The 26,173-nt window shown below is 40.1% G+C and overlaps 1 protein-coding gene across 1 annotated transcript in view; it reads left to right on the forward strand.

Annotated features, from left to right (window-relative positions):
* LOC109910961 (stonin-1) overlaps positions 1-26,173 on the forward strand; it is a 95,736-nt gene that overhangs the window by 39,220 nt on the left and 30,343 nt on the right. The window contains exons 4-7 of the mRNA XM_048600967.1: positions 11,401-11,502; positions 14,748-14,868; positions 23,525-23,580; positions 25,898-25,991. Of these exons, the coding sequence (XP_048456924.1) occupies positions 11,401-11,502; positions 14,748-14,868; positions 23,525-23,580; positions 25,898-25,991 (373 nt within the window). The remainder of the gene's footprint in view (positions 1-11,400; positions 11,503-14,747; positions 14,869-23,524; positions 23,581-25,897; positions 25,992-26,173) is intronic.

The following is a 26,173-nucleotide window of genomic DNA, read 5'->3' on the forward strand; positions in this document are numbered from 1 at the left end:
AGTTAACCAGGCACATTAGATCTAGCAGGTAGGTAAAAAGTCATTTACCTCCTGGACGTGAAAGTCCTTACCTGATTTGGCTTTTTGGTTTCCTGCCCCAGAAACATTGTCACCCATTATTCAGTTCAAAGGAACTTCACTATAATAATGTTCAATGATTCAACTAGTCACTTGGTTGCAGGTTGGAGGTGTGTTTGGATCAGAATTTGCATTTTCAAAAAACTTTCCCACCCACCCAAAACTAACCCATTTTATGGAGTTCCCATCTGTCAGGCCTATTATGAATGATAGCATACCAAGACATGTGACATGAGGAGTATGTATTTATAAACATTAACTGATTAAACTAGCCATGATTAGATATCATTGTAACCAAGCCAAAGTGTGACATCATAGGCATGAGAGATGAAAGAAGCAATGTTTGGGCTCAGGTCCAGTGCTGAAACAGTCATGCAAAATCCAGCAAAGCAGTTGCATGTTTTACTGAAATAATTTAATGACAACATCTGTAGGATTATTTTTATTCTTCATAGACGTGCACATCATTGGCAAGGTTACCATTTGTACTACATTCCAATTATATTGAGAAACTGGTGGTGAATCACTTTCTTGAACTGCTTCACTCCATGTGGTATACAGGGAGTTCCAGGATATTATCTCAGTGACAATGAAGTAACTGTGAAATAATTCCAAGTCAGGATTTATGTGTACGTAATTGGCAATATTGCAGATGGTGGATCCCATCTGCTGCCCTTGACTTTCTAGGTGGTAGAGGTCACAGGTTTGGAACATTACTACTGAAGAAGCCCTGTTGAGTGGCTGCAGTGCATCTTTTTTGTGTTACATTGTGTACTGGTGGTATAGGGACTGAATATTTAAGATGATGGGGTTCCAATTCAGCACGTTGTTTTGTCCAGGATGGTGCTGAGTTCAACAGTGAACATCCCCACTTCTGACCTTAACAATCTGAAGATGGTTGGGCCTGGCAATTCCTGGACTGATGTCCCTAGGAAGGAGACGATTAATCTCCAACAACTGCAACCATCTTTCTTTGTCTTGGGTGTGACTCTAACCAGTGAAGAATTTGTTTTCATCTCCATTGACTTCAATTTTGCCAGGGGTCCTTGATGCCAGTCAAACAAATGTCATCTTGATGTCAAGGGAAATCACTTTCACCTCATGTCATGGTTCAGCATTTTTGTTCACATTTAGACCAAAGTTGCAGTGAGGTCAGGAACAAAGTGACCTTGACAGAACCAAACTGAGCATCAGTATACAAGTTACTGCTGAGTATGTAATGTTTAATAGTGACGTTGACAACAACTTCCATCACTTTGCTGATGATCAAAAGTAGACTGATGGGGAAGTAATTAGTAGGTTTGGATTTATCCTGTTTTTTTGGGACATACCTTAGCAATTTTCCACATCGCTAGGTAGATACCAATGTTGCAAATGTATTGGAACACTTTAGCTCGGGATAGTTCTGGTGCACTAATGTTTAGTACTATTTCCAGAACGTTGTCATGGTCCATTGTATTTGCCATATCCAGTACCTCCAGCCGTTTCTTGATATTACCTGGATAATCTGGAGTGAAACAAATTGTCTGAAATTTTGCATTTGTGATATTGAAGACCTCAAGAGTATACGGAGATGGATTATGCATTTGGCAGCTATGGCTGAAGATTCTTGCCCAAATGCTTTTCTTTGTTCAATCACAGGATGTGGGCATTGCCAGCTCAGCCAGTATTTATTGCCTGCCCCTAGTTGCCCTTGAACTGCCACTGTCCATTTGGTGTAGATATGCCAACAACATCGCTAGGGAGGGAGTTCCAAGGTTTTGACCCAGTGACATGAAGGAATGGCATTACTTTTCCAAGCCTGGATGGTGAGTGGTTTGAGCAGCCTTGCAGGTGGTAGTGTTCTCAGGTACAGGTATTTCTTCTATAACACGGTAGTTGCATTCTTGTGTGACCTTGCACTATAGGAAATTGCGCTATAGAAAATCACCAGAGAAAATCACAATGCCTGTACAGCAGAAAATTTGCATTTTCCAAACAGCGTCTATTATTCATCAATCACGTTACAGCCAATTCACATTAACGAAACACACGTTATCTGTTCCTCTTGTCCTTCTACATAGTAGTGTGAGTTTGGAACGTGCTGTCAAAGGATGATGAACTTTTGCAGTACACCTTGCGGACACACTGCTGCTACTGAGTAAAAAAGGAAGCCAGGTGAAAACAGCGAAAGGAGCACGGTGCCACATCAATGACCCACACACCGCTTCCCGTGACAACCATCCATCCCAGGTGTACATGTACATAAGAGTCCCATGTACATAAGAATAAAACATCACACTCCTGGATATAAATTAGCAGCGAGGTATTGCCCCTTATTGTCACTCTGAACTTCTCTTGGCATTTTATGCCATTGGCATTATAGTATTTGTCATTAGCTCTGCCAAAATAGATGAAATATTAAACGCCTTCCCTCTCAGATACATGAAGATCATGGCATTATTTCAAAGGAGGATTTATCCCTCATGTCTTGGCCAATATTCATTTCTCAACATCACTAAATCAGAATAGATTGTTACTGGCATATTGCTGCTTGCAGTGTGCAATTTGACTGTTGTCTCCCCTACATTACAGTCACAATACTACAAGATAATTTCATTGTCTATAAAGCAAATGTTTCTATAAGCAAACTGTGATGCCCTAAGGTTGTGAAAGGCATTAATCTTTCTGTTTGTAATTCCCTACTGAAAGAAAGAACAGCATATGTTTCTTTTGCAACAAGTCCTGCGCATCATATGATCTCAGAGATTCCTTACTTTTATATGTATTCTGATCAGGAATCTCATAAAATAAATTATTTGAAATGTCAATTCTTAATTTGTCTTCTAAAGCTGAATTAATATTTTATGGCTGTACATTTTGGAATAGTCAATGCTATAATTTGCTGCAGATTCTTTTGCCATTATGATAGTCACGTTATGTTAATATATATTTCACAATAATTAAGCACCATCAAGAGATAGATTTTCTGAGTAAATCATTAATGTTGTAAATTAGATTGAGTTTGTATAGAATCCACTCAATATCATTAGATTAACTTTCACATGCAGCAATATTATATCAATATTGTCTAATATTCAATATCGTTGAAACGCTTATTACTGAAACTAACTTCCACTGTTTCAGGCATGGCCAATTTTTTCTAACCCATAGATCAATAAGAATGACATGTACAGTTTTACAGAGTTCCCTCAGAAGTAGCTCTCAGTCTGTTTAAATTACAAAGCCACCATTGAGTTGAAACACAATGATCCCTTGTGGAAGTTGGTCACAATTGAGTTCCATAACCAACCTGCAGTAGACAGTGAAGAGAGTTGGTGCAATCACAAAGTCTTGTTTGAAGCCTATTTAGATATGGAAGGACTCGGTCTCCAGACCATTCCAAATGAAATTTGCTGTCATACCATCATACGGGAATCACAAGATAGTGACAATCTCTCAAATTAAAGACATTTGAGAGATCAATGAAGATAATGCAGACCTATTTGCGTTACTCCTGACACTATTCTTGTATTTGCTAAACAGCAAAAATCACGTCAGTGGTTCTCCTGTATGGCTGGAAGCCACGATAGGCCTTTGGATGAATGATTTCACTGACAGGTATAAAGATTCACGTGAGATTGTATCCATAGTGTCAGAAGGATAGGCCTCTATAGTTCTGACAAATTTATTTAAGGATGGAACAATGATAGAATTGCAAAAGTCAGATTTTTATTTTATATTTTGTTCCTTCCAGATATTTGTAAAAGGATGAATGTTCGAGTGAAAGTTCCTGAGAACCAGTTTTTTTCAATCACTATAGGAATGTTGTCCAGCCCTCATACCTGCTTGTTCTTCATCTGTTTGATATAATTATGTATCCCAGCAAATGTTGGCAATGTACTCAAATCTGATCTCTCAGGCTGTTAAGGGCTTATTTCAATGGTTTTAGCTGATATCGTTGACTCCTACATAGCTGTGATATCAAGTGGATTTGACACGTATGACTTTTCATTTTCAATTGAGAAGTTGCTAATTTCTTTATCAATGTCAGACTTGGTGCTTGTGATATTCAAACCCAATAATCTGGATGCATGGCTCTTGAAGAGCAGAACTGACCTTGTCTCAAAACCTTTCCACACCGGCATCACTGGAGCCTGTAAGAGCAAGATGGGAAGAAAGTTGCACCTGGAATTGTTCTCTTGCTTTTATATCAATGTGTGGGTGTCAGACATGGTGGTGCCAAAATTGTGGAAGTGTATAATGAATGTATATTGAAACAATCCATGTTCAAAAGCAATAAGACCTGGACAATATCCAGGCGTGGGCTGGCAAGTGGCAAGTAACATTCTCACCGTACAAATGCCAGGCAATAACTGTCCAATGAGATAATCTACCATTTCCCCTTGACATACCATCATTGAAATCTCACAATATATCAACATTCTGGGGTGACCATTGTACAAAAATTCATCTGGACTCATCATATAAATACAGAGGCTACAAGAGGAGGCCAGAGACTAAGAATATTACAGTGAGTAATTCACCTCCTGATTTGTAAGACCATAAGGTATAGGAAAAGAATTAGGCTATTCAGCACATCAAGTCTGCTCCATCATTCAATCATTGGTGATTTGTTTCTCAACCCCATTCTGCTGCACTCTCCACGTAACTCCTGTTCCCCCATACTATCAAGAAATTATCAATCTCTGTCTTAAATACACTCAGTGACTGGGCCTTAACAGTCTTCTGTAGCAATAAGTTCCATAGGTTAACCATGCTCAGGCTGCAGAAATTCCTCTTTATCTCAGTTTGAAAGGGTTATCCCTTCACTCTGAGGCTGTGCCCTTGGATCCTAGTTGCTCTGATAGTGGAAGCATCTTCTCCAAGTCTACTCTATTCAGATCCCCTCCAATGCCAGCACATACTTCCTTAGATATGGGGCCTAAAACTGCTCGCTACATTTCAAACTGCAATCTGACGTATCTTTGCTGCCATATTCTAGCCCTCTGGAAATAAATGCTAACATTGCATTTGCCTTCCTAACAGCTAACTGAACCTGCATGTTAACCTGAAGAGAATCCTGAACTTGGACTCCTAACTTCCTTTGTGCTTTACATTTCCGAAGCCTTTCCCCGTTTAGAAAATAATCTATGCCTCTATTCTTCCTGCCAAAGTGCATAATCTCACACTTCACACTGCGTTCCACCTGCAATTTGTCTGCCCACTCTCCTAGCCTGTCTGCAGCCTCCTCACTTCCTCACCACTACCTGTCCCTCCACCTATCTTCGTCTCATCTGCAAACTTAGCAACAATGCCTTCAGTTCCTACATCCTGATTGTTAATGTATAACATAAATAGTTGTGGTCCCAGCACTGACCTCTGCAGAACTCCACTAGTCATCGGCGGCCATCCGGAAAAAGACCAATTTATCTCGACTTTCTACCTTCTGCCAGTCAGCCAATGCTCTATCCATGCCAATACCTTGTCCCTAACATTTGGTCTCCAATCACCTAATGCCACGGTGAACAATGCAATTGGAGAATGTCAATCCACTGCAGAATTTACCTGCCTTCACAGCCTTTGATGTGCTTATATCTGCCTTTTTTGCCTTGAGGAATTGAAAATGTGTTTTAGTAGAAGTCTGCCCCTGTAGATCTGCCCAGATCAGAATAGTAGGATTGTCTTGCACAAGGTTTAGCTGGGATGGTCTTAGTAAAAAGGTAGGCATGAGCATAGCCAACTAATCTGCATTCCAGTACCAGGGTATGGTTATTACTCAGCCGTTGAACCCAAGATCACCATCTAACCTGCTGCCTACTCAACTTCCCCTTGCTCTGCCGTTATCCATGTTTAAGTACCGTTTATCAATGACCAGCGTGAATTACAAAATTGTGGCATGGAGTTCTAAACAATTGAAATATAGAAAATTATGAGAGGCTGTAAAACATCTCAGACTCATTGGGGCACAAAAGCCACATCATGTGGTGGTCCATGGGGAAGGCTGGCTGGTGTGAGAAAGAATGCCACAAAACACTGCTGAATTTGTGGCTGGCATTGCAGAACATTGCTGAGCCAGAAGGGGCTATACTCCATGTACAGAAATGTTCCCCTGCTGTGGGCCAGAAGGCCTCGCTTCAAGATCCCACCCACCTGTCAGAACAGATTGAATAAAAAAAAATCTGGAGCAGCCATTAGCGGTTTTTGTGGTGCAACGGTAGTGTATTTACCTCTGGTTTCGAGTCCCCCCCGCAAACCCTGTCAGAGCAGATTGATTGAAAAATACCTGGAGCAGCCATCAATGGGAGGGGGAGACTTGGTTTGAAGCCCGCCCCCCATTCCTCCGCCATCTGAACTGATCCATCAAGCTCTACTGCTGCTGGAGTCTCACTGACGCAACCACGCGAACTTCCGTGACGCCACAGCGCCCTTTTTTTGTGACGTCACGCCAAGCCGGCGGCCCTGCTGTGACGTCACGAGCCCGGCAACCGGTGGTTTGGCCTAGGGCCCACCCTCTTCCTCAGGAGGGACATCATGGCCTGCTCGCCCAATGTTAACTTGGTGGTAAGTCAGCGGCTTCCGGCATTTACCGTGTACCCTTCACTGTCAAATCCAACGACTTACTTGGGAGGAGGGAGACTCGCCACACACCTTTGTTTAAACTGTTCGGTGGAGACTGAACATTAGACATCATTCAGTAGAGGATAGAATTCCTGGTGCATTGACAGTGACTAGTTTTGGTACAGGCGACAGAAGTTAAGTAACCACACTTTTCATGGTTAACTTTGTTTAATGTGTTTTTAATCACAGTGATTTGTTGTGATGCTTTAGATACTGAAGACGAGAGTGGTGCATTTCTTTCTTTTAATTAAGTTTTGAAATGGCACAGGCTGATTTTAACCCTGGTCGCCTGGCAGCTGGTGTTTAAAAAAAACGTCTTGGACCAGAGTTGGGAATTCATGACGTGCTTGTGCCACTGCCATTTCAACCGTGCTAGTATTTAATTCAGAAGTGATGCCCACCTCAGGCTGTTGGGGCTTTGCTAAAATTACTCTCCGATCATGTGAACACACACATTTTCTTGGATATTCATCTCTGTAGATGGATCTCTCAGGTTCAATAACAAAATCAGTGATTGCTAGAAAAAATCAGGTCTGGCAGACCCATTCTGAAGAAGGGTCAGTGGACCCAAAATGTTAATGCTGCTTTCTCTGTGCAGATGCTACCAGACCTGCTGAGTTTTTCCAGCAATTTCAGATTTTGTTTCTGATTTCCAGTATCTTCCATTCTTTGGTTTTTATTTCTTTGGCTGTCTTGTAGTTGGCTATAGCCTTCTGCAGGAAGGCCTACCATCTTGCATGTTAGACCATGGGATCATGCTTTGCTACTAATTTACAAAAGTTACTGCCTTGATAACTTTGCCATTTTGGTATGATATAGGGGACATCAGCTACATCAGTCTTCAAGTTCTGCAGTTCTAACCTGCATCAATCATGTCATTGACCTGGTCACAAGTCTTAGCAATACATCTTCCTCATTGACCTTAACATTTAACAAGAGGTGGATGGGGATTTGTAGCTGTGGCTGGTTTTCTGTGGAGGATATCATTTATTGCACATGTATTGCTATCTAGGCACTAGAATGTGAACTAGGAGCATCTTTTAAGGGAAAAGGTTACTTTGCTATCAATGGCTGATTACAGTACCTCAGCAGACAGGATGTGTAAGGATCCCAGGGAGCAGCCATGATGCAGTTAAATTTGAGACAATGTACCAACTGCCATCACAACTCCACACTACCTCTCCTCCCCTCCCCATCTATTACAATATGAGAGTTGTCTTAAGCAGCTGAATGACCCACCTCTCCCTTCTCCTGAAGTCGCCTCGCCTCTGAGATACAGTCATAAGTCAATTTGATTTACTCCATGTGATATGAAGAAATGGCTGAAGGCACAGAATGTTGCAAAGTTTACTGACCCTGACAGCATTCTGGCAACAGTACTGAGGACCTTTGCTGCAGAACTAGCCACACTGCTGCCAAATTGGTCCAGTACAACTTAACTGATAAATGTGAAAAATTGTCTAGGTATGTCCAACACTTCTAATTAATAGCCCCTAAGTCTGCTGTCAATCACCAGCAAAGAGAAGGAAAGGGTATTTGGTAGTGCCATCAAGTAACACCTACACAGAATTTACCTGCTCCCTGATACTGAGTTTGGTTCTGACTGGGTTAATTTTCTCCTGACCTCATTACAGCTTTGGCTCAAACGTGAACGCAAGATGAAAGGTGAGAATGACTGCCTTTGAGATCAAGGCAGCATTTAATGTATGGTATCAAGGAGACTTGGCAATCTGGAGTCAATGAGCATTGACAGGAAGCCGAATGGCTGTCCGCTGGTTGGAGACATTGCTAATACAAAGGGCGATAGTTGTTTGTTGGACTCCTCCATTTCAGTTCCAGGACAAACCTGCAGGAGTTCCTCATTGATCTTCCTTCCATCATAAAGTCAGAATTCAATATGACCCCTGATGATTGCACAATATTTAGTAGCATTCACAGTGCCTTGGCTGGATAAAAATCCTGGAGATCCCCATCAGGACTATGCTATACCAGATGACTGCAAAAATTCAAGAGGCTAGCTCACCACCATCACCACTTCAAGGGCAATTAGAATTGGGTAACAAATGTTGATCTCCTCTGTAATGCCACACCCCATGAAAGAATAAAAATGTACCCCATTGTAGTCAACCACATTGATGTAGCACGTTACTCCATGTTTGAGTGCACTCTGCATTTGAAGATGACAGAACACAACAGGGATCCTCTTATTAACATTCAAATTTAAAGCAGAGATAGTCCCCTTGGTCCTTTGAGCCTGTTCTGTATTCAGTAAGACCATAGCTGTGCTGCTCATGTTTCAAATTCCACTTCAGTTCAACCCCTTTTAAATTTTTTTCCCTAACAAAAACCTAGCTAGTTCTGGTTTAAAACATTGAATAACTCCCTTCCAATGCTTTCTGAAGCAGAGAATCTAAAGTTGCACAATCCTCAGGAAAAAAAATAGTTCTTCTAATCACTTTCCTGGTAAAATTCAGTCAGTTGTCTCTATTTAATAATTATCTAATGCTCTCTTGAATGCTTCAATTGAAATGGAATTATGAAGATCATAGGGAACAAAAAGTCTGAGGACTCCGGTAATTGTTCAGGTATTTGCTGACCTGCTCATTACTGGATGTGGAGAATTTGAATAAAGCACCTTCGCTTAACATCCTTAGTACATCTTTCACCACTCCCTTTATCCTAAATATTGAAGATCATGGAAACAAACCATTCAGCCAACCGTTGCATTCTATCGATTAGAATTAGAAACATAGAAAATAGGAACAAGAGTAAGCCATTCAGCCCTACAAGCCTGCTCTGCTGTTCAATGAGATCATGGTTGATTGTCCAACTCCGTACCCTGTTCCTGCTTTATCCCCATACCCTTTGATCGCTTTATCCCTAAGAATTATATCTAACTCCTTAAAAGCATTTAATGTTTTGATCTCAACTGCTCTCTGTGGCAGGGAATTCCACAGACTCATCATTGTCTGGTTTGTTAGAACTCATCCTGATCTTTCATCATTTTTTATTCATTTATCAATTTGAATTATGAACTGGAAACAACTGATGGACTTTGGGATAGCTTTGGCTAAAAAGAAAAGAACAGACCAAGCAAGTTTGTTTGTTCACAAGGCCAGGCCTGGAGGCTAATTTGCAGGTTGAGCCTTGATTAAAAGGTTCTAACAGACACTGATTCCTGGGAAGAGCAATGAACCAAGCTACCAAGGACCACAACCTACAGTGCTGAAAGAAGTGTAATAAAGGAGTCTGGGAGGAACATTCAACTATTCAACTACAGAAGCTGTTGCAGTTGCTGTATTCTGACTTTTAGTCTTCAGCCGTTCCACCTTGAAAAGAGAGCCCTCGAGCGTGTAATAGCCTCCAATGAAGACCGAGTGATCTTATCTTCTTCTTTATATATTTCTTTTATCTGCATCTACTTCTAATCTTTTTATCAATATTTTAAACAATAACTTGTAATTTTACTGAATAACTTGCAGCAGTAGTTTTGCAATAAACTAACCTTTAGGTTGTTTAAGACTAACGCTTTGCTGGTTATTTCAAAGTGGAGCATCTGAAAAACTAAAAGGGGAAATAAGTTATACAAATTTGCAGTTCATGGACCAGTCTGCAGACATGGCTGGTAAGGTTGTGATGCAAGGCATCCCTGTTTCTGGGTCACCAAATCGTGCAATTGAGAGTGAATTGACTCTAGAATTTCTCGTTTGGTGATCGGCTAAACATCTGAAATGAAGCAAATTACTAAACATTTGGATGAAAGAAGAGCTATTAAACTACAGACCAACAAAAACAATAAGGTCCTTTAAAGTACACAGGAAGGTTTAAAATGTATTTCACTCTTTTACATATATCCTTGCTGTTAACTAGATTTTGAGATTTTTAAATTGGATTATTCATGTTCATGCATCCTCCTGAAAGTTGACAAAATGGTATTCTCGGAAAATGCCTTGCATTGATTCAATTTCAGTGCCACATTTTGAGATTCCCAATGTCGGTTTCAAACAATGAAAATGTTTGCATTTCAGTAGTTCCTTTCAAGAATTTTTGATGTCCCAAGTACCATTCAGCCAGTTAAGTAGCCTTGAAATGTGTTCACTGTTTGTAATGTAGGAGAACAGGTAGCCACTTGATGCAGTTAAAGTCATACAAACTATAATGACATATAGGACCAGAAAATCTGTTTTATTGATGCTGGCTGAGATAAATACAGGTCAGAGTAGTTGTAGAAATCCATTGATGGTTCTTATACCTGACTGGGGTCAATTAAGAAACAACTTTAGATGTTTTGGAATTCATTAATTGTCCTCTTATTTTATTTGTGTCTTCAGCAGTAATCGATAGTACGACATATCTGAGCTGGATCTCTGTTTCCCAGACAAATCATCTCAGTATGCATTATTGCATTCTGCTTCTCCAGAATATAGGATTTGATAACAAAACTCCAAATGCAGAGTTGATCATCCTTTTGAAACGTAGATATTGAAACTAAACAGACAGTAGGAAGTCTAGGACTTGCCTTTTGGTAATGCATTACGATCCACTTTATGTCACTGCTGTGAGCAATCCCATGAGAAGTTTGATCTCTGTTTGCTTCCAGCTGTCTCCTGTTGTATTGCTACCTCATGTACAAAAAAGGAAGAAAATAATGTGAACTTCATAAAAGTTAAAACTGTGAATAAAGGTCTGACAGCTAATAACATACTGATTTTTGTTTTACAGCCCAGACTCTATAAATCTGTTATTGAGGATGTCATCAGCAACATACATGATTTTTTCCTTGAGGAAGGTATTGATGATCATGTTCTCAAGGATTTAAAGCAGGTACTGTCACAGAATTTTAAATTTCCTGTCCTAAATATTACTTTTATAAACTTATGCCAGTTGTATGAATGGCAATAAAACTGCTTGACCCGGGCATAAAAACTAGAAGGACAGTACAAACCTCGAGATTATAAGTCCATTCTGTTCAATCACTTCTCAGGCCAATCTATTCACAGCAGAAATTAATTTAGTGAATTGTCATTTCATCTATTCTAAGGCAAGTATATCTCTCCTTATAAATGGAGACCAGAAGAATACGTAGTATTTCAAATGTTATCCATATGTAGTGCTATAGAATTGGACTGAAATGTTGTTAGTCTTGTAATACAACTCACTTACAATGAAGGCCAGCACACAGTTTCCTTCCAAATTGCACGCTGTACCTAAATGCTATCTTTGTGTTTCTCATAGAAAAGCACATAAATTGATCTGAACAGTAACATTTTATCACCGCTTAAAACATAATCAACAGTTTTTTTCATCCTATTCCCACATAATGCTCCGCATGCCATGTGCTTGCTGTTCACTTAACCTAACTATATATGCCTTTTCAGTTTCTTTGTGTCTTCCTTACAATTTCCTTTCTCATCACACTTTGTAATACCAATACACCTGGATACATCACACCCAATTCATTTTACCTTATTGACTGTAAATAGCTGAGGCCTAATCATTGATACTTGTTCAAAAATCACACAACACCAAGTTATGGTCCACCAGGTTTATTTGAGGACACAAGCTTTCAGAGTCTCGCTCCTTGAGGTGGCATCAGACACAGAAATTAAGAGCAAAAGATCAAAGGATCAGAGAGGGAGACAGAGAGAGTGTTTCTGTGTGCGTGTGTGCGGGAGAAAGCGAGAGCGTGCATGCTCTCTCTCTATCTGTCTTTCTGTATCTCTCTCTCTCTCTCTCTCTCTCACAAATCTGTGGGGTGAATTTGCGTTTGCAGATTTGTAATTGCAGATACATTCTACTTTGTTCAAAAAAGCTCTCAATTTGTAGACAGTCAATGTGGCATTTTATAAATTCCTACTTTGGAAATAAAACCAGTCTGACTCCAAGTTTGTTACATAGCCAGATTGTAAACAAGGCCTCACACATAAAATACATTGTCTGACCTGGGATGTCACCTCTGATATACTGAAGGAACTGATAAAGCCTTCAGCTATCTCTGGTCAGTGACTTGAAAGAAATTCTGAAATTTGCATATTAATCCTTTCTAATTGATTAAAGATTTTACAGCTATCTTAGGTTTGTTCAACATATCGCATTAGTTCTATAACCCTTTGATCGTTTGCTTCTAAATTCTTGTCCGATGCCACCTCTCTGACACCTGAAGAAGAAGCGAGACTCCAAACGCTTGTATCCTCAAATAAGCCTGTTGGACTATAACCTGGTGTCGTGTGATTTTTGACCTAGTCCACACCCATCCAACATCGGCACCTCCACATCACTGATACTTGTGGCGTTTTATTAGTTACACCATGTCATCCTTAACATGACCGTTTGTTTTATTCTTGCCTGTTTCCTGAGTTTTATTTTTTCTCAATCCATGCTAATATATTAACAAAATTCCATGATACCTAATTTTGTGTCAGAATGTCTTGTGCAGGATTGTATTGAATGCCTTCTGAAAATCAATATATGCTACATCCACAGTTTTGCTCATATTTACTGTGCCACATAGAATGTAACAGAATTCAGTTTGACCTGTTTGACATTTTTTACTTTAATATTAACCTTGTCTAATCATAGTTTGAAGAGTTTTGAAGATGAGAGGAGGGATATTGAACTTCGTTTATGGGGAAATTGATGAAAATCAGGGTGATAGGTGCATAGTAGCATTCTGTATAAATTAGTTGAGAAAATATACCTTTGTGACAGGAAGCTAAAGGACTGCAAAGGTTGTTCAAAATATTGAAAATAACTCCTACCAATTCTGTTTCCTCCAATATCTATCCAATTCCCCTGTAACTCCTTTCTGTACTAACTGCCTACATTGTCTGGCTAATCTTTCTAGGTAGATTTGTTGTAAAATCTTTTATATTGAATACATGATATAAATTAATATTTTAATTTCCTGTGCAAACCTATGGTTTTCAGTCTTCCAACTCAAAAGGAAATTTGCATTTGCAAAAGTAATCCCAAACCTCTGATGGTCTGCAATTTTACTATTTTCCACCTTGCTCTCATACTGACAGCTGCTTCCTCCACTTACTGCACTGATTTAGTGAAGCTTAATGCAAACTCAAGGGACAGCACTTCATCTTTTAATTAGGCATTTTACAGCCTTGTCGAACTCAATGTTGAACTTAGTTTAGACTAATAATCTCTGGTACCCATTTTGCTTTTGTTCCTCTGCATGTTTCAGTTTTCTTTTCCCTTTCAAGCAGCAGCACATCCACCCAGTAGTAGCAGAGTGTACATCAATGAGATGCACTGCAGAAATTCACCAAGACTCAATAGACAGCACTTTCCAAACCTATGAAGTTTACCGTCTAGATGGACAAGGGTAACAGATATGTGGGATCTGCAACTTCCCCAGCGTCGCTGAGCCAAAAGCCTGGAACTCCCTAATAGTGTTGTGGGTGTACCTACACCAAATGGACTGCAGTAGTTCAAGAAGGCTGCTCCTACTACCTTTCTCAAGGGCAACTAGGGATGGGCAATAATTCTGGCCCAGCCAGTGAAGTCTCCATCCCATGAATGAATAAAAAATAACTTGTTCAAAATCTATTACAACTCTAACGTTTCCCAGTTGTAAGGTTTGTTTCTGTGTCCACAGATGTTTCCTGATTGGTTGAGTATTTTCAACATTTGCATTTTTATTTCTCTTTGTTTAACAGTCTTAGGGAGTAATATTTAACATCATGTTAGATCCTGTGTACCAATCAGGAACAATCTGAGATATTACTAGTTGAAGGCAACCTTGCACTCAGCACCTTTTAGAACGTACAAGTAGCTCATTTAACCATTCAAGGCTTTGTCCCGTATGTACTAATACTTTCACAGAAATCTATTGATCCAACTATTTGTAGCTGTTCATTGTTGAGAAAGTAGACCATTCAGGAAAATGATTCTTAAGTTTTATAGCTAGGTTGTTGTGGTATATAATTTTGGAGTAGTCTTGCACTGATGAGCTATTTGCTTTTCATTTTTAGGGACATTAAGTTCTGAATCTTGTTTAAAAGGTTTTAAATCCCATTTTGTAATTGATTTTGCTCTCTTGTCTTTCATGCAATAAGCTTTGGGAGAGCAAACTTCTGCAGTCCAGAGCTGTGGAAGGCTTTTTCAGGGAAAATAATCATCAGCAGATCATGTTGGAACTCCAGCAGCAGAAAACTCAAACTGTACACACATCATCAGGTTTGTTCAAATTACAACATAGATCTTTTTAAATGTGTTTATTATTTATTTAAGTAACATGCCTTCTGTGCTAGCTGAAATTAAGATTCTGAAAGATCTTACAAGGCTACTGGACCTCTACTCTGCTACACTGGTGAAGGAGCAAAATTTCCTCTCGCTGATCTTGTGGCCTAGGAACAAAAGGAATGATAAAAAGCAGAGTGGAGTGTTTGAGAAATTTTAAACCTGGAGTAAACAGCAATGCTTTAAAATAAATGACCTCATTTTTTTTTTTAAAGTACTGTTTATTTCCACCACACCCCTGATAGACTCAACGTTATGGATGTGGAGGAGTTTTGCAACACAGGCACATGTACCAAAATGCATCGAGAGGCAGAATCTAGTTTCCTGCCTTATCCCCATAAGCCTTGTTTCTATTACATTACAAATCAGATATTATTGGCTTAAGACCATACTTTGCTGTATAAGGAATGAAGACTTCATTATGGAGTACTACTTTTTTGTCCAAATGCGGTAACACCTATTTGAATGGAATAGCAGTGTGGTCACTTCGAGCAGACCCTGACTCGGCTATAGAATTTGGGGAGAGTGAGACTGCAGAAAGTCCAAGACCTGTTTCTTAATTGAATGTTAATTGTAAGCAGGTGGTGGGCATTAACAGGAAATTCACTTCTGAGCCCTACCCCTAGACCGAGAAGACTGGGTTCAGGTCCCACTTTTGATTTGATTTATTGTCAGTGTACCTAAGTACAGTGAAAAGCTTTGTTTGCGAGTAGTACAGGCAAATCATAGTAAGCATGGGCATATAGATCATTGGGTGGAAAAAAAACTTGGACAGAGTAAGGCATACAGGTTACACCACATAGGATGTGCGTGAGGCAAAATCAACATTAACAAGATCAGCATTATTTGAAGTTAGAGATTCCATTCATCAGTCTAATAATGGCAGGGAAGAAGATGTTCTTAAACCTGCTGGTGCACGTGTCCAAGCTTCTGTATCTTCTGCCTGCTGGAAGAGGTGGTAGGAGAACATTACCGGAGTGGGATGGGTCTTTGATGTTGGCAGCCTTTTTGCGGCAATGAGACGTGTAAATGGAGTCCATGGGAGGCTGGCTTCTGTGATCCTCTGGGTTGTGCACACAACCTTCTGTAATTTCTTACAGTCCTGGGCAGAACAGTTGCCATACCAGACTGTTACGCACCCGGACAGTATGCGTTCTGTGGTGCATCTATAAAAGTTGGTGAGGGTCCTTATGGACTTGCCAAATTTTTTGAGCTACCTGAGGAAAAAGAGACGTTGTTGTGCCGCCTTGACTGTCTCATATACGTGGGAAGTCCAGGACAGGTTCTCAGTTATCATCACTACTAGAAATTTGACGTTCTCAACCCTCTCCACCTCAGCTCCATTGATGTAGATGGGGTTGTATTCTCCTCCTTTCTTTCTGAAGTCTTTGATCAGTTCTTTAGTTTTGCTGATATTGAGAGAGAGGTTATTATTGCACCATGTCACCAAGCCCTGTTGTCTCCTTTTTGTATTCTGACTCATCGTTGTTTGATATCCGCCCTACCACGGTGGTGCTCCAGAGGTGTATAATAACTTCTCTGAACAGGTTGATTAGAAAATTAAGTGCATTAAAAAAAAAGAATAGGAGCAACATGGTACAAGAACCTATGATAGAGCCCCTACCTTCACAGTAGAAAGTTTGCATTTAAGTCCCACCTGCTAAGGACAAACATCATTTAAATGGGAACAGTATTGAAACTGTGATTGTTGGAGTTAGGAGGTACAGATTTGTATCTCTATCAATAAATTCTTTTAAAAATGTGCAAACGTTGGCTCTAGTTCTGTCCTTCACCTAGCTTACTGGAGTATAATAATGCTCAGACTTGAAGAGGGAGCTCTTTTCCCAGCATCACGTAAAATAACCTCTTGGAAAGGAAGCAAGATGATTGTGTGATATGTGTGTGTTGTCTAGGGTGGCAAAGAGCAGAGCATGGGCTATCAAATTGGGTAAATATTGGAAAAATGGGTTACCTAAGGTCTCTGCTGGTGAATTGGCATTTGCAGGTATGTTTGTTTGTTTCGTGATAATTATGTATCCAACAGTACCAGATCTACAGTTTGGTGGATCAGTCAAATAGAAGAGAGAAACAGATCTTCTGATTCCCATTGAGCGTTTTGATTATTGGATGCCAGTTTATACTGAATGCGCCAATCAAATGACATGAATATTAGGACACCATTAGGGGAATTTACTTAACAACATTCCCACCATTTATCGTGAAAAGCTGCCTATATTGAGTAAATGGTGCTAACCGTTTGTCAATTCCACCGAAGTCAATTGTAAAGTTGCTGCGTATAACACAAATAAGTGTGTTGATTACTTCAGTGATCAGTACTTTTTTTCCCACTTCATTATCATAAATGTTATTCAGATTGCGCATGGAACATTCACCGTCTTTAGCTGTACTATTTTTGTTTTGGGTCTCAGCTTATCAGGAGGCATTTCTATCTGGCGATTTAATGAGCAATTAGTTGTGGAGGAGCAGATTCGGGCACAGGTAGTACACACAGAATATTTGGAGAGGATTTTGCTTTGTGCTCACTGTTTTCAGTTATGTGTTGCTGACAATCGTTTCATTCCCAGACTTTGACATTTCCTTTTGTTGTCCTCTCTCTGGATCTAAAGGATGATGCATTCTCCAACATCTATAACAACTAAAATAAAGTAGAAAGTGCTGCAGAAACTTAGCAGGTCTGGCAGCATGTGTACAGAGAGAAACAGTTAACGTTTTGATTCCAGTGTGGCTCTTCTTCAGAAGTTCTGCCAGACTTTGAGTTTCTTCAGTACTCCAACAGCTCCAACTTGGGTTCAGGACTCCAACAACACTCAAGCTTGACACCATCCAGGACAGCCTGCATTGACTGGTACCACATCCACAAACTTCCACTCCCTCCACCACCGACTATTAGTGTGCACTATCTGTGGAACTTCTGCATTGCAGAAGTTCACCAAAGATCCTCAGACAGCACCTTCCAAACCCACGGCCACTTCCATCAAGAAAGTTAAGGACAACCGATTCATGAGAACACCACCACCTGCAAGTTCCCTCCAAGCCACTCATCATCCCTACTTGGAAATATATCATTGTTCCTTCCCTGTCGCTGGGTCAAAATCCTGTCATTCATTCCTGAGTGGCATTGTGGATCAGTCCACAGCAGGTGGACTGCAGCAGCTGAAGAAGGCAGCTTGCCACCACCTTCTCAAGGGCAAATAGGGGCAGGTAATAAATGCTAGCCAGCCAGTGATCCTCCTATCCAACGAATGGATTAAAAAAAAAAGTCCTTTGTATATATTTCAGATCTCCAGCATCCGCAATATTTTGCTTTTACTTACAACAACTAATTGCATTGATATTAATGAACCCACTTTAAGTGGTGGGGACTTCATTGAACTTTGGTAGCATCAGACATGGATGATAGATTTTCACATTTAATTTCGTTATTAATTTAGAATGCAAGGAAATTCAGACCAAACTTGAAAATGTGACTGGCCAGTTCTCTCTCGTATGAGATTTTAGAAAATCTATTCCACTTAAGCACTGAACAAATTTGACAGCAAATTATTGGAAATAATTCTGTAAAGTATTCTGTAGTGTAAAATATCATGAAAAGTAACTTTGTTAAATATTCAGCATCAGCAGGTCTTTCTACTTACTGCCCAGGAACAATGGTACAGAAAGGAAAGATGGACATATGTCTATGGCCAGCTATGGCACTAGTCTCACGGAGTTGCAATTCAAGTTCAACATTTGGCCAAATCTTTTAATTGAGTTTGTATAGAAGAAAGTTGTTTGAAGTAATGGAAAGATTTGATAAATTATTTTTTATCAATATTACAGAACTTTGTCCTAATGATGCTAATATGCTAGCATATGGTTCCATGAGTGTGATGAGCTTCTGTTACCTGTTCTTTGTATTACTTACTATTTTTGCATTTGATGCTTTTCTCTGTACTCTCACCATGATTTCTATTTAATCAATATTAATCACAAAATTCCAGATGTGGTGTAGCCATCACATATAGTACCTAAATTTGAAACACTGCTGTCAAAATTCTGTATTTAGCAAATTTATTAAAACTTGACACATCTTGTACAAATCTCTATCAATTCTGAGAAATATTCAAAAAGATTCGGTCACTGTTTACTTAAAATTCAGGATGATAACTTGCACTTTGTTCAGCGACAATAAATTCACTTTGAACGGAGACTCTCAGGATTCTTCATATGCCGAGTTTATGTCAGAATTAGTCATAGTAACTATTTGTGATTTCCATGTTAACAATGTTTCTACAGCGTTGGGTTAAGCAATGCAGAACAAGATAAAGCTTTAAGATTTAAAGTAAAAGATCTAGGATGGTGTACTAGTGATCTTCTCAATATAGACACTGGCACTGCAACTTTTGGCTGAATTGCGTGGAACTGCTTCAATGTGTTTGAAAATTAGAGCGAGGGAGGCGGAGGGAATGCATAGGTTTAATATCCCTTGGAGCATTTTGAACCCAAGGTCTGACATTATCTCGTCATTTCTGGAATTTTACTGATGGTACCCAGCATGGAGGCCTCACTTTGCAAGTTGAAAAAAAGGGAATTTAATGCAATTAAGGAATTTAAAAGACTAGTTAACTGGAATTTTACCATGCATTATTGATTTTACTGATGGCACATGGAAACTACATAGGTTTAGAGCTTTGCCTAGTTAACGGAGGCAACAAGGAAATGAGAGCTCAGAGCTAGCATTCGGCAGTCATTGAGACAGTCTGTGTGCCTTGTCAGGTTAGGTGATGCAGAGCAGAGATTGCCAGGCAATGGCAAAAGGGAGAAAAGTTTTTAGCGTTGTTGGGGTCTACTGCCAGAATGGCACTGGGCAATAGAACTTGATCCAAAAGAACCAATGTGAGGTATTTCTATTTGGTTAAAAAATCTTAGATCTTCAAGGCCATCCAAACTTTGGATTTCTCTTGAGGAGGAGAAGTAGCTGAGAGTGAAAGCTGTTCAGCCATTCAAGTGGCTTGTTAGCAACTTCAGGACCATCAAAGGGCCAGCCTTGGAATAGGCACATCAGAGAAGGACGTGGCAGGCATTCCAATAATCTTTAACATGCAGAAAATGCTAAACTTGGAGAAAATGTATTAATCAAAGTTGAACTGTCCAGATATCTGACCTATAGTGTCTGCAAAGACTGCAACTGTCAAAGAGGTAGCCATTGATCATTGTGCTATACTGCAGGATGAGCTGAAACCCATTGGGGTGATGGCCGCCCATTGACAGTGGCATTAAGAGATCTCCATTGCTTTCAACTCCCATACTTTTTGGTCTTTGTAGGAATCTGCTGAAGATACATGGTGTCTCCCAGTCTGTGGTACATTGGATGCATCAAGGACGTGACCAATACCCTGTTCAGAAGGATCAGTTCCTGCCTGTAATACTGTATCAACCAGTGAGGTGGAGATGTCCACTGGATTTGGGGCCGTTTCTGAATTCCTGAGGTGCAAGGTGTCATTGATTACAAGTGTGAGGACATCCAGCCTCCCACAAGCTAATCAGTGCTGTTCTACAACAGAAAGATGTCCCTCTTGCTTGGTGTTCAACTGGTCCATGACCACTAAAAGGTGATTCTTTCCATGTGTGCACAGTTCTCAGTAAGAAACCACAATGTCTACATGTCTACCAGATGCCACAGTTTCTCTGATTCTGCAATGCACCTTCAGAGATGGAAACTGGAAAACAGAACCTACCCAACATGGTTGTTTAAATCTGTAAGGAAACTACTTATAGATGCAAAGCATAGTTGCAACGCCTGCCATGAGACATCCCGAGTAACCATCAAGCGGGCCATAGGTCAGTTGAAGATGCTATTCAGGTGGCTGAATCTTTCTTGTGGGGTTTTTCTGTCTTCCTCAGCAAGCAGGTATCCTTCTTCATTGCGGTCTTCTGCGCTTTTCACAGTTTGGCACTTTAGGCTTGAACAATGAAGACGTTGAGTACTGCTGAATAAAGATACATTTTGTCAATTATTTTTATCTTGAACTCATCAGGATAATTCACAACAATACCAATGTAAAGAGAAACAAAGTGTGAGAAGAGCATGTGGATTAGTTGGCATGTGGACTTTGGTAGAAGTGTTGCTACATAGAATGTGCCAGTTAAGTGACTGTTAACTACCAAAGTCTCGTTCTTTGCAGGCAGAAAGAACACTGCACCTATTTCAACTGAACAAAATAGGTGACAATCATTCTCTAGATAAGGCACTATCTTGAGGAATAAACCAATCAGAGCTTGGTTTAAGGTTATGATGTGGAGGTGCCAGTGTTGGACTGGGGTGGACAATGTCAGAAGTCGCATGATGCCAGGTTATAGTCTAACAGGTTTATTTGAAATCGCAAGTTTTCGGAGCATAGACCCTTCACCTGTCAAAGGAGCTACTTTCCGAAAGCTTGTGATTTCAAATAAACCTGTTAGACTATAACCTGGTGTCGAGTGACTTCTGGTTTAAATTTAAACATAGCCTGTCAGTAAACCTTCAGTCCTAATCTAACTGGTAGAGGCATTGGCGCGGAGAATTTATCAATCACAGTCTGCTTGCCAACCAGTCAACACATACTGTTTTGTTCTCTTTTGCACTGATTCTTCTGAAATGTCCTGATGAATGCAAGATGAAAAGCTTTGACAAATGTGTCTTTTTATTCAGAAATACTCAAGTTCTGTATTACAAGTAGACAATGAATACCTTATTGATCCCAAGTCTTACTACATTGTTGATCTGGAGGTCAGCTAACCAGGTAATGCTTGATAAAGACCTCCATAAACCACAGACAGGGGAGGCTGAGGATACACTAAAATATAGATATCACTTGTGACCCTTATGACCATTGTGAAACAATAAAACATTCTCTTTATTTAGTCCTTTTGTCACCTCCTTCAGTTTGCTCTTTATCACCTAGTACCCAGGTGCACTCTGTGCATTTGGAAGACTGAAGAGCTAATAAATGTGACTCACTGCATTAATTTCAGCTGATTGAGGAAGCCAAGCTGGAGTTGAGGTTTCATAGGGTCATGAGAATTGAAAGAAAAAGCAGCAATGATGTGGAAGCCTTTTATTGAACAGCATAACAAACTTGGAACACAACATCTACATACTGAATTCATATTGAATTCCAAGTGCAACAACGTGTTCTTAAATCTTTTACATATACTCCTACATGGTGTTCCTACGAAGTTATTGTTGCAGCTGGTGACAGACGACTCATCTTGCTGTCCCTTAATCTTGAGATGACCTAGGTGGCAATTCTTCGACTGAAGGTCTGGCAGGCCCCATCATACTGAGAGGTACTTGAGGTAGTGTCAGTATTAACAGAGGGCCTGAGGAGCTGGCCAAGTCAAGATCAGAATATGCTGAGAAGAGGCCTCAGAAATGGAAGGCAGATGCTGCTCTTCTGTTTCAAGGTACGTTTGTATATCCTTGCTCATCTCGGAGATATGAGGACCTAGTGAAGTCTCCTAGTACATTCTCTCCTTAATGCATTGCCTTGCCTATGAACTGAAAGCAGAGGTAGCAATGACAGCAGGTTTGCTCACACTTCTGACATCCATTGACTGGTGCTGGATCTGACTCTCCAAGAATGTTGATAATTTTTCAATTGGGGAAGCCAAAGAAATATCAGTATTTGTGGCTGGATGGAGTCCTCCATCACTTGCGCAAAACCTCTGGCAGCTCCACCAGATGGTCCCTTACCCCTTTCTGCAGCTGCAACACTTGCTATGTTGCCAGGTATAGTATTCTTGTGCTATTCTTCTTACTGAAATGTAATCTTGCCTCTGGCAGCATATAAACTGCCTGATCTTTTGTGTCATCGACTGGTTGGTCACTTCTCCATCAAGCATGGCCCCTTGTGCTGGCATATGTAAGTCCCAAATGGCAAAGCGGTATAGCAAACTCACCTTGGCAGAGGAATGGAGATCTTTAATGCACTTTCAGCACTAGATTCAGGATCTTTACTTGCAGCTATTGACCCCTCTACAGTCTCAGTCCAGGCTGGCCTCCTCCTTCCCCCTAAGGAAAAGGAACAGTCCCGTGGCTTTTGCAGCCTGAAGGAGAAGCTGCTTTCACTGAATCATCGTGCTATCTGGGGGCTTTCATCTTGTCAACATGACACTGTCTATATTTGAAATAAGACCTGGATGTTTTGACCATGTCTGTGAAATAGATTGCATAATTAAGCCTTTAGATCCTCCAAGAATTCCTCCTTTTCAAAAGCCTAGATGATCATCTGGGCAAGTGAGTAGTATTAGAATTAACCCAGACCTCCTGGTCCAGAAGTAGGGACATGAGCCCTAGGCTAGCTTTAAGTGGTGCTAACCTCTCTGAAACATGGTGAATTTATTCTGATACTATTTGCAAAACCTGTCCCTCGGTAATCCATTTCCATTAACAGTTTCAAGTCAGTTCAATTTAATCTAATGTGCTTTCCGTATTTTCTTCTTTGACAATGCCATTAAGAAATTGTGGATCTATAATTTTGCTAGATTTACTTGTCAGCTACATTTTGAAATTTAGTAAAATCCAAGTTTTGTTTCTTAATTTCTGTTGCAGCTTCTATTGTGATTCCTGCTGGGAGAAGTGTTCAGAATTTTACATCTGCAGAATTAGTAAGTTTTTATATTGATAATCAATCCTGCTTTGTCATATTTATTTGTACATCAATGCCTACAAATCCCAAGTATGTCCAGCGGTTGTGAAAAGCACTAGACAAGTTGTTTATTTTTAAAGTTTGGATGGATACTGTAGGCTATTCGTAATGATGTATATTTGTTAGCCAGGGTTCCTGAGAGAAAATTCCACAAAGGCAAGTTGTGACGTTGACTCAATGACCTCGATATTTATGGGGGTGCTTGTTCAGATGAGGCTTATTGGAGGGAGGGTGTGATGAAGCATTCTGGGAGGAATGCTGGAAGTAAAAGTTTCCTTGAAAGCCCTATGACTTTAGTCAGCTATGGCCTAATCAAAGTCCTGTACAGCTCCAAAATAACCTCCCTGCTCTTATAATCTATGCCACTACTGATACAGACAAGTGTCTCTTAACTACCCTAGGAAACTACTCTGTCACCCAAGAATTTTGGGCAAGCATATCAATATCCCTCTATTCCTCTGAATTTTCTAGTGCCCTGCCATTCGTTGTCACTTCTTCCAAAGTGCATCACCTCACACTTTCCATCTGCCACTAATCTGCCTATCCATTTACATTCTCCTGTAACCCAAGACCACCTTCCTCACTGTCGCCTACCTGGTCAATCCTCGCTTAGTTGGTTAAGGCACCTGAAGATGAACTCACTGATCATTAACAAGTGTGAGAGGTTATTGATCTGTTTGTAATCCCTATGGAATTTGTTTTTATTCATTCTTGAGATATGGGTGTCACAGGTAAGGGTAGCATTTATTGTTGATCCATAATTCTTCATCAAGAAGACATCAGGGAACTACTTCCTTGAACCACTGTAGTCTGCGTGGTTTTTATACATCCAAGTGTTGCTAGATTGGGAGTGATTGATAACAGGGTTGAGGGGTCTGTGGGAATTCACAGGAAAGTGGAGTTAATATCAAGGGTGTTTTTTGTTTTTGAATGGAGCAGCAGACTTACTGAGTTGAATTCCTGCTCATATTTTTTATGTTCTCCTTTGAGGTCTAGGCAAGCTTTAAATTTTGTAGATAACACAATGTAGAGCTGGAGGCATGCAGCAGGCCAGGCAGCATTAGAGGAGTAGGAAAGCTGACGTTTCGGGTCAGAACCCTTCTTCAGAAAAATTTTGTAGATATTTTTAATCAACCTGTTCTGAAATCTTATGACGTACCTGTGAAGCATAGGGACTTGAACCCTGACCTCCTGGCCCAGAAATAGGGGCACTACTGTTGTGCCACAGGAGACCTAGACTAGCTTTAAGTGGTGCTAACCCCCCTCAAACATAATGAAGTGTGCAGCCACTTAAATCACCTGGTTGGTATTAGCTATTTGTGCCAATTATGCAAATTAATCAGCACAAATCTGATGTGCTGCTTCAGAGGAAAAGTGTGGGTTAATTATGCATAGCAGCCCCATGCTCATTTTTAGAGGCTACTGAATTTAGGTTGTTTCTCACCACCGGTCTTCTACGGTATTTCATGTAGCTGTGCAGTAAATTACTGTTGATGTGTGCTGGCATTGTGCAATAATTTGTCCTTTGTTAATTTTGTGGGGATAGTGTGACCTTCTTGTACTGCAGCAGAAGTCTTAAGTAGCTGATCTGGGGCAAATCCCACTCTCTCATCACTATTGCATATACTATAGAGAACTCTGTGTTGAACAATAAAGGGATTTTCCTACACAAAATAGTCTCCATTTGTCGGGGAACTTTGTGGCTTGTCCTGCAATTCTGATTAAAGCATGAAATTTCAATCTCCAGTTAATTATTTGTTTGAAGAAGTATGTCTAATATTAAGCACTCCCCTATCTACAAATAAATAATTTTATTAAATATTTGTATGTTATAAATTTCATTTTCTGCATTGGGCATAAAGGATTTCTGGTATGTTTCCTAATGATGGCACTTAAACTCTCTATCCTGGAGACCCTACACCTGAACTCCACTCAGTTTTTGTCCTGCTAGATAGATTTTCTTTGTGTATATGGTGTTTGCACGTTCCGAGTACTTGTGTTAAAGTATAACCTACATTGCTTTGATAGAATAAAAGCAAAATACTGCAGATGATGGAAATCTGAAATAAAATCAGAAAATGCTGGAGAAACTCAGCAGATCTAGCAGCATCTGAAGAGAGAGAAACAGAGTTAATGTTTCAAGATCAAAGACCCATCTTCAGAATTCAGCGCTTTGGGCTGCCTGAAGGCTAATCATTGAGTTGTGAGCTAACATACTATTGTTTTTAAATGTTAGGTTTTCCTTGTCCTTAACACTGTATTGTTTGTTCTTTTAGAACGCTTCAGGTGCTACAACTACTCTTGCATTGCCTTCTGGCATTGGACTTCCAATCCAGGTCCCTGCTGGAGTTACCTTGCAGACTGCTTCAGGCAAGTATTTTGCTTTCCTTATTGTTCCAATAAATCACTATATATAATAAAAACTGAAAGAACTGCGGATGCTGTAAATCAGGAACAAAACCAAAGTTGCTGGAAAAGCTCAGCAGGTCTGGTAGCATGTGTGAAGGAAAAAACAGAGTTAACGTTTCGGGTCCGATGACCCTTCCTCAGAA

This window comes from Rhincodon typus, chromosome 9, assembly GCF_021869965.1.
Source record: "Rhincodon typus isolate 14 chromosome 9, sRhiTyp1.1, whole genome shotgun sequence".
NCBI lineage: Eukaryota > Metazoa > Chordata > Chondrichthyes > Orectolobiformes > Rhincodontidae > Rhincodon > Rhincodon typus.